Source organism: Chenopodium album, chromosome 15 (genome assembly GCF_948465745.1).
Source record: "Chenopodium album chromosome 15, dcCheAlbu1.1, whole genome shotgun sequence".
Lineage (NCBI taxonomy): Eukaryota > Viridiplantae > Streptophyta > Magnoliopsida > Caryophyllales > Amaranthaceae > Chenopodium > Chenopodium album.
In genome coordinates, this window is record NC_137848.1 from 20,295,652 (window position 1) to 20,305,821 (window position 10,170).

Consider the following 10,170-nt stretch of genomic DNA (forward strand, 5'->3'; position numbering starts at 1 on the left):
CCAACCCACAACATTCATATTTTATTATTTTTTCCAATTTCTCTTAAAGCTTTGCACATGGAGAAATGGTGCAAATATTTATAAATGGAGGGAGTAATATGTATTTAGATTGCTCCCTTCTCCTTGCCTCGTATCCTCTTTCTTATATTTTTCTCTCTTGACATATTCCTCTCTCTTTCCCAGCCCTTCTCGATCTAACTTGGCTCCTTCTCTCTGGACATATTCCTCTCTCTTCGCCCCTCTCTCACTCTCTCCCATGTCCCTTCCTTTTCAATCTTTCCGCTTGTCCTCTCCTTCTCCTCTCCTCTCTCTCTCTCTCTCTCTCTCTCTCTCTCTCTCTCTCTCTCCCCCTATTATCATGATTCTACCTTATTAATGTATTTTCTCGACTGATTTTGTTGTCGATGTTGTTTCTCGAGTGATTTTTTTTAACGTTTTACCATCCCTTAAGATTTACAGTTCCCCAAGTTATCAATATATTTTATCCACTTTATTTTCTTCAACTTATGTCTCTCTTTAACAATTAATGTTAGTCGACTCTAAATTATTCGAGACTAACCCCTCTAAAGTCTCTACTCAATTACTTACTCTATTGCATGTTGCACGCAATACATCAATTAATTATATTTTCTTTATTGGAATTAATGATAAAGTTATTTTAATTTAAGCAGAAGGAGATAGACAAAGCAATGCTGGGACAATCTGTTATAAAAACTTCAAGGCTGCTTGATGTGTTTAGTTTATTAGAAGCTTACTTGTACTTTTTTTTTTCATTGTGTAAGTAGCGGCTTGCTTTTTAAAGACTGCATACTGTGGTGTTTATTAAATTTACATGTAACGTGTTCTTTATCTTTTGTTTCATTTTTCTTTACATTCTGTAAAATTTATTGTCAAAGTGACTTTGCTGAATTTCCTTAGTATTATTTTAGGTTGTTATGACTTGCTGTTGTTGAAGATTATACTTAAGTTCAGGTACTCAACGATACATTGTTATAGTTACAAACTTACAATTTTGCTTGGTCAAATGTTTTGAAGCAGTGCAATGTGAACTGAGAAAATTATACAAAATAAGCTAGATATTTTTAAACTATAAAAAGTAAAGGAAGCATAACAAAAACTGATGCATGAATTTTCAAAAAAATCCTCATCCTTCGCAAATGTAGAAATGGCGAGCTAAACATTCCCGCTTCTATATTCTGCATCAAGAATCATTTTTTAAGATGTTCCACCGCCTTTTCGTCATTACTTGCAAAGATGTTTTATTACTACACACATCACGCATAATCTATATCCCTAAATGTAGATCAAAATGATATCATGTGTTATTGTGTCAATACAACATCAAAATGATATCATGTGTCAATACAACAGTAAAATGAATTTCCACAACAGCCATGTTATGTTTGACTGTCTTACGTTCATCGTCTCTACTTTTTCAAAAGTTCAGCTGCTCGCAAAAAGACCTGATCAACCTCATTAAAATCAGCTAGGTCTAGGTCAACACTCACACTTGAGAGCTTAACCTTTTTTGAGTTTTCTGACATCTGACGGAGATCATCCGTAAATGTTTCTGTGACAGTATTTTTCGCAGGTAATTTATCAAACTCATGCAAGTATAGAGGTTGCTCTACATAATCTGCACCATTTGATTCTGTCTAAAAAAATGTCAGATAAATCTTCTGCATCTAAGTTCACGCTTTAAATTGTAAATGAATCATCACCCTCCACAGTTTTATCATATTGATCCATCAATTCTCTAAGTTTGTCTGAAGGGGGTGACTCCAAGCTTGGTAAGGGAGCAAAAGAAATATCATGGGTATCAAGTGATACATTTATAGGATTTTCAGCTAGCTCAGAAGCATGTTCCTCTTTGTTTCGAGCCTGCGCCCTCAGAAGCTTATGTTTCCGCTAGCCTTGGAATATATCTTCTAACAGCCCACAAAGAATCTCTGTGAATGCCTACAAAGAAATAAATTCATCTATTAGTGAGCTAAGAAGCACTCTCCCTGATCTATCCATTAAATTATGCCCAACAACAATTACAACAAAAAAATCGTATAGCTCCTTATGAAGTTATGAAACTAAAAAATATTGAATTCATTGATAACATTTGGAGCTAGAAATTGAATTCAGAACCAGAATAAAATTTTCCCATAAAAAACATAATTCTTAGTCATGTTATAACCCTAACAATCAACCAAAGAAGTGTTCCTAGGATCTCCTGTCAAGGATGTCCTTAAACCACACAAATGGTTATCACCTGCACTAATTTCGACATATCGAGAACCCGGTTTCATGGTTGAGGAACACCAATACGAACAAACCCACTGTCCCCCAGCAATAAGGCTGATATGAGTCCATCAGAAGTCCACAAATAAACCCATTTCTCCTAGTTAAATCCAGGAAACTGAGATGTGTTGGAGCAACGTTGCACGGAACGCGGGACGGCAGCGCGTTCCCCGTACTGGGTCGTATGTCCCAAAACGCGGTACGGACTCGTCCCGGTTCGTTGTGGTGCGCGATTTGGAACGTCGTTGATGGAGTACCCATTTGTGGGTGCAAGAACCTTCAATTTTCTTGAGTAGCAAGGACTAGCAACTGTATTTTGTCTAAAATTTCAGGTTTAATCGGAGCTTTTAAGATTTACATTAATGGAAGAAGATAAGAAAGGGTAGAAGGAAGAAGATGTAGCTGAAAAGTCACATGCACTGCTAAAAAGTTGTGGACCCTACCTTATAATCTTTTCTTTTTTTTTTGAAACCACCTTATTATCTTTTCTTGTTATTTTTAATTGTTTAATGTTATGTAATGGTAGTAGTGGTACTACTTTATTTTATTTTATTTTATTTTTTGACAGCAAGTGGTACTACTTTTTTTAAGAGTTTACGGAGTAGTCTATGCTTTAGTATTGTAACTTGTACTATTGAATAGTCGAATACCAAACATCGTACATAAATTGGCTTTGTTCAATGTATTTATAACTTTACTTTTTTATATTTGGTTGTCTCATTGGGAAAGAAGTCATGGATAATTATGTAGTCTTACAAATTATTATGTTTTTAGGAATATACAAATTAAAGCTAATACTACAGTAGTAAATATTACGAAGATAAAATACATACTAATGTAATAATACTTTTTTTTTAACCGATACTACTATAATAATACTTAATAAAGAATTATTGATCAATTTTCTCTATTAATTAATTTTGCATGAAGATGAATTAATAATTAATCAAAATATAAACATAAGCACACTTATCGAAATATCAAATATTATAATAAACTAGTATCACAATATGGGAGTATAGTACATAAGAAAAGGTATTATTTTGTCTAATGAAAAATTAGATTAATAATTTATTTTAGAATTAAAAATTTTACTTGCCACCAAAGAAAAAGTGACAAATAAGATTTAAGAATTTTGACACATAGGTAAAAACAACGAATAGTGAATAATTATAATTTAAATTATTTTTTAAAAAAAAACTAAGTAATAATTATCTTTTTTTTTACATATATGGATGCAAATTTTTTATCGCAAATATCTTTAATCCCTCCCAATCAAATATTATAAAAGTTTGATTAATAAAACTAAATCTCATATGACTAATTCCCCATAATTTTTAATAATTAAAAAATTATAAATGAGACTAACATTTAAACAGAACGAGTTTATTAAATAAACGCATAGGCAAAAGACTTATTTTGATTAATAAAAAAACGAGATTTATCACTTTTTTTTTAATTAAAAATTTAAATTGTCGCATAAGAAAAATTAATGAATAAGGTTAGTTTGGGATTTTAATTCAAGCGTCACGTAAAATAAATAAAACAACAAAAGATAATTTGAGTGTTAAAATTAAAAAATTATCTTATGATATTAGAAATTTTATTATATATCTAATAAATGATCTTCATAAATATACAAATTTTTAAATAAAAAAAATGATTTTGTAGAACCGTGCAACGCACGGGCTTACATCTAGTAAAGAATTAAATTAGAAATCTTATACCCCAAACCCTAAACTCTAAATCAAACTATGTACGAAGTTAAATTGATATCCTAAACCAACTATATATTATATGATTGATTGATTAATAGATGACCTCCATACGATAGTAAAGTATTATGCAGAATAAGATCAAATTAACTATTCTGTCGTTGATTGATCACTAGACGAACTATGTACGAAAGTTGAGTGTTATCTCTAAAGAAAAAGATCAAATTAACTATTTTATGATTGATTGATCAATTGATGACTTATGTACCAAATTATTATCCATAAAGAATAAAAATCAAATCAACTTACATTATATGATTGATTGATTAATAGATGACCTCCGTACGATAATAAAGTATAATCTCTAAGGAATTAGATCAAATTAACTATTCTATGAATGATTGTTCATTATAAGACCTATGTACGATAATATTATCCATAAAGAATAAAAATCAAATCAACTTACATTATATGATTGATTGATTAATAGATGACCTCCGTACGATAATAAAGTATAATCTCTAAGTAATAGCTTCAAATTAACTATTCTATGAATGATTGTTCATTATACGACTTATGTACGACAATATTATCCCTAAAGAATAAAATCAAATTAACTATATATTATATGATTGATTGATTAATAGATGACCTCCATACGATAATAAAGTATAATCTCTAAGTAATAGCTTCAAATTAACAATTCTATGAATGATTGTTCATTATACGACCTATGTACGACAATATTATCCCTAAAGAATAAAATCAAATTAACTATTCTATGATTGATTGGTCAATAGACGATCTATGTACAAAAGTATTGTCCATATAAAAAATAAGATCATATTAAGTATTCTATAATTGATTAATCAATAGACGACCTATTTACGAGATTATTATGATGTAGTACGATTGATAGATAAATAGACCCGTGTACTAAAATATGATCTAGTGATTAATTAAAATTATAACATTTAGCTATCCAAGTATAAACTATAAAGTGATACAATAAACTATTATGATAATTGTACATCATTATATTATTACCCATTATTTTATTTTTTATTATTCTTATTAGAGATACTTGTAAAAAAAAAAAAAAAAAAAAAAAATAGATTGAAAGTGCATGTACATCATCATTGAAAGTTAGAAGCCGTTACTTACTCTCCATTATCCCATTATTATTTTTATTTGTTTATTAAAATATACATCGTACATATCACTCATGTATTCAATATTCATCATTTACAAGTAAACATTCATCAGTTCATCTCTTTCAATGTAAAGAAACGAAGAGTCACAACACCTCACAAAATCCATCCAAATTCAATTAATTCCTTCCTCTTGCTTCCTATAAAATCATGTTTTTACAGAAGAATAATTATAATACCCATCTCCATCACTACCAATTAAAAAAAAAAAACAAAAAAATCAAAAGAATAAAAAATGGCTTTTGGAAAAAAAAAAGCAATGATTTCCCAGAGAAGTCCTAGCCCTGAACCACAAGATCCGATTAGTGGTGAAGAGCTTAGTGGTGGTGGTGATAATGAAGAGTTATCAGGGGAAGATCATTCAAGAAAAAACACAAAGCCCCTATTAAAGGAAGTTACTTTCTTAGGTTCAGGGAAATGAAGAAATCCAGGAGGAATAAAGCAATTCCAATGCAACCATTGCAAAAAATCATTTTCTGGTTCATATACTAGAATTTTCAACCATTTTTTTGGCCCTCCACCTGGAAAACCAGCAGGAATCACTCGATGCCCAGTGATTTCATCAAGCCGGGAAAAACTTCAAAAATTGAGAAAGAGAATAGAAGATGATGAGAAAGCAGGTTTATCACCATCAATTACTAAATCCACTATTAGTAATAAAGGTGCAGCAACAACCGTTAAGCCCATAGTGGAAGCTTTTGGTACTATGGAGAGACATCAAGTTGATCTTGCAATTACTAAAGCTTTGTGTTCAAATGGAATTCCATTCAATGTGTTGAGAAACCCAGATTTCATTGCCATGGTGAAGGCAATTAATCATGCTCCAAGTGACTATTCTCCACCTCCGTATGACAGAGCAAGGACTACTTTATTGGATGATTGTTACCGGGAAGTTGAAAAGGAATTGGCTCCGGTGAAGGATACTTGGACCAGTCAAGGGACTTCTATAATATCCGATGGGTGGACAAATGTTAAGCATCAACCTCTCATTAATGTTGTGGCATCCAATAGCAGGGGCTCCATGTTTATGTATGCTGATAATTTTTCAGGCGTAGAAAAGACGGGGAAGGAAATTGCAGACTATCTTCTCAAATCAATTGATGAAGTTGGGCCTTCAAATGTCCTTCAAGTAGTCACCGATAATGCAGCAAATTGTAAAGCAGCAGGGAAGGAAATTGAGAAGGTACACAAGCATATATTTTGGAGTCCATGTACTGTGCATACTTTGAATCTTATATTTAAAGATTTTGCTAATGTTTTCCCATGGATGTTGAACACTTATAAAAAGGGGAAAAACATAGTAAAATTCTTTCTAAATCATGATCAAGCACATGCTATTTTTAGAGCCCAATCCGGACTTGAGTTATTAAAAGTTGCTAAAACACGATTTGCCTCACATTATATTTTGTTGAGTCGATTACGAGAATGTAGGGAAGCCCTAGCAACCACTACTGTCCTTAGGAGTTGGAAAGATTGGGTAGGGAAAGGAGATGAACGTATAAGGAATTTAGGGGCAGAAGTTGCTTTGACAATAGCTGATGAGGAATTTTGGGATGAGGTTGATAATATTCTTGCTATTACTAAGCCTATTTATTTAATGATAAAATTTGCTGATGGTGAGGGACAAAAAATGGGTGAAGTTTATGAAAAAATGGATTGTATGATAGGGGAAATTGGTGATATCATGAAAAATAATAAACATGTAGAATATAGAGATAAAATGCAAGAAATTTTGATTGCTCGTTGGGAAAAAATGAACATTCCTATGCATTGCTTAGGTTTTGCCCTCAATCCTTTCTATTATGATTCAAATTATTTGACTTCTGCTGCCCCTGGTGGAGTTGAGAGAAGGGCTCCTAATCTTGATAGAGAAGTGGTTTCGGGTGTTCTTGAAGCATTTGATAAAATCGGAGAGGATGTGCATGAAAAAAAATTATTGCATGAACAGATGGCCAAATTTCAGCAAAAAGAAGGAATTTTTGGGACAAATGCATCTAAGATAGATGCTGTGACTATGTCACCAATCTCATGGTGGTCTACATATGGTTCCGAAACTCCGGAGTTGGCAGAGATAGCTGTTAAAGTTTTATCACAGCCAATTACAAGTTCTTCTGCCGAAAGAGTTTGGAGTACCTATTCTTACATCCACAATATTAAGAGAAATAGACTCAATGCTCTCCGTGCCGATAAGTTGGTGTTTATCCACTCTAACTTGAGACTTATCTCACGCTTCACAAAAAGCTACACAAATGGCCCTTATAGGATGTGGGATATCGACCCCGAGAGCTCTTATATTGAAGATTCAACCTTAAGAATGGATGACATAAGGTGGGTGCTCATTGAGGATAATGTCAACTATGTCAACTTCTTTTTCCAAGCCAGGCCTTTACAGACTCTAACATTGGAATACTATTCCCAATGAGCAATATGTCATCGACATATAAGACTAGGAAGACGATGTCACTTCCACTGACCTTCTTGTAAACACAAGACTCATCTGGATTCTTGATAAAACCAAACTTATTGATGGCTTCATTGAATCGCAGATTCTAACTCCTTCTAGCTTGCTTTAGCCCATAAATGGACTTTTTAAGTTTGCACACCTTTCTAGCATTGTTTTGGTCGATAAAACCTTTAGGCTGTTTCATATACACAATTTCTTCCAAAATTCCATTGAGGAAGGCGGTTTTGACGTCCATCTGCCATATTAATATGCAGCAATCGCTAGGATGATCCGAACGGATTTAAGCATTGCGATAGGAGAAAAGGTTTCATCATAATCAATACCATGAATTTGCGTGTAACATTTTGCTACCAGTCTAGCTTTGTAAATGAATACATTTCCATATTTGTCGATTTTCAATTTGAAAATCCACTTACATCCGATAGGTGTGTAACCTTTGGGTAAGTAAACCAAGTCCCATACTTGATTTTCAAACATGGAATCTATTTCAGATCTCATGGCTTCTTGCCATTTAGCAGAGTCAGAGCTCGCCATCGCTTGCTTGTAGGTTACCGGTTCGTCTCCATCCACTACTAGGATGTCCTGATTCTCGGTTAATATAACACCTAGATACCTATCAGGTTGAGACCTTGACCTCTGCGACCTACGTAGGGTAATGGATTGAGCATTTGCATTGTCGGTTTGACTTTGCACATTTTGACCAACGTCAACAGATGCTGTTTGAGCATTTTGACTGTCAATTTGATTTTATTGCTCGTCCTCTCGAACTTCATCAAGTTCGATTTTCCTCCCACTTGTCATTTTGGAAAGGTGTTCCTTCTCCAAAAAGACACCATCACGAGCAACAAACACTTTTTTCCCGGATTTGTTGTAGAAGTAATACCCTTTGGTTTCTTTAGGTAGCCCACAAAAAAAACCTTGTCAGATTTGGGGTGAAGTTTGCCAGAAATTAATTTCTTGACATATGCTTCGCAACCCCAGATCATGAGAAAAGACAACCTAGGAGGTTTCTTCGTCCATAATTCATATGGAGTCTTTTCTACAGCTTTTAACGGAGCATGGTTCAGTGTTAGTGTCGCGGTTAGAAGTGCGTGTCCCCAGAAAGAGATAGGAAGATCACTAAGACCTATTGTTAATCGTACCATGTCTAATAAGGTTCGATTTCTCCTTTCGGATACTCCGTTCCATTGTGGAGTTTTTGGAGGTGTTAATTATGAAAGTATACCTTTTTCTTTCAGATGGTCATCGAATTCTTGGCTCAAGTATTCACCACCTCGATCTGATCGAAGGGCTTTGATTTTCTTGCCAAACTGATTCTCAACTTTACTCTGAAATTCTTTGAACTTCTCAAACGATTCAGGTTTATGCGGCATAAGGTAGACATATCCATATCTACTATAGCCGTCTGTGAAGGTGATAAAATGTCGATGACTGTTTCTTGTGGTTGTGCTCATTGGTCCACATACATCGGTGTGTATTAGGCCTAATAAGTCACTTGCCCTTTCTCCCAACTTGGAGAATGGCTGGTTTATCATCTTGCCTAATAAACATCCTTCGCAATTTTCAAACGACTGTAAATCGAATGAGTCAAGAACACCTTCTTGTAGAAGTTTCTTGATGCGTTTGATGTTAATGTGGACAAGACGACAATGCCACAAGTATGTGTCATTTTGACTCAATGGTCTTAGATTTCTTAGGTGATATCATTAAAATTATAAACTTGTTTGTCTAAATAAATCACATTTGGATAAACGTGTCATGCCATATAAACAAGACTTTAAAACAATCACAGTTATAGTCTTGTGATCTTACAACCTGACATCCGACGCCAAAAGATCAAAATATGTTCAACAATAAAACTGAAATAAGTTCTATTTTAAGTCAAACTATGCAATTACAAGTTTAATGGATAGATTGTCTTCTTCTTCCACTTGTAAATGCACATCCACTTGTGAAGCTTCTTCTCACTTAGTTTCTGAAATAAGAGCATATAGTGAGTCATTTATGGCATCTAATTCCTTTATGAATTGCTCATATTCAAGTGATAGTTATAAAGAAGATACCTGAGGTGAGAGCTACTTTTCCTTTCGCCTCATCTTCTAGGTACTCATTGCATTCCCTTTTATAGTGGCCTCGCCTACTACAATAGAAGCACCGCATATTTGCCTTATTTTAGAACTCCTTCTTCTTTGGACTTAGAAAGAACCTGGTATCCTTACAAGAATCGGCTCTACGAAGCTCATGAACAACCTCCATCAATGAGATTTTATCTCGATTGGTCGTCAAATGCATTTTCAATGCAACATTGCCTGAGTGGAGTGAGCTTAGTAGCATATGAGCCGCTTGTTCATCCTCTACTGGCTTCCCAATGAGCTCCAAGTGCTTGAAAAGCCTTGTCATTCGAAGAACATGAGGTTAAAGAGGCATTCCTTGTCTAAGCCTAGCGTTGTAGACCTTGTTCCACACTTCGAGCCTTTCCTTAGCAAGGCAA

At 33.9% G+C, this 10,170-nt stretch overlaps 1 protein-coding gene across 1 annotated transcript; it reads left to right on the plus strand.

Annotated features, from left to right (window-relative positions):
• Window positions 1-5,474: 5,474 nt before the first annotated feature.
• Window positions 5,475-7,637, plus strand: LOC145580958 (uncharacterized). Its single transcript, XM_081638037.1, has 2 exons — window positions 5,475-5,557; window positions 5,708-7,637. Exons 1-2 carry the CDS (start codon window positions 5,475-5,477, stop codon window positions 7,635-7,637), a joined length of 2,013 nt encoding a protein of 670 aa, XP_081494163.1.
• The last annotated feature ends 2,533 nt before the right edge of the window (window positions 7,638-10,170 follow it).

What these genes read in the sequence shown, in the direction of transcription:
- LOC145580958 (XM_081638037.1), top strand. Translation starts at nt 5,475, where the DNA reads ATGATTTCCCAGAGAAGTCCTAGCCCTGAACCACAAGATCCGATTAGT. An exon ending in GGTGGTGGTGATAATGAAGA is followed by an intron (nt 5,558 to 5,707) that starts GTTATCAGGGGA and finishes TTCATATACTAG; the next exon opens with AATTTTCAACCATTTTTTTG.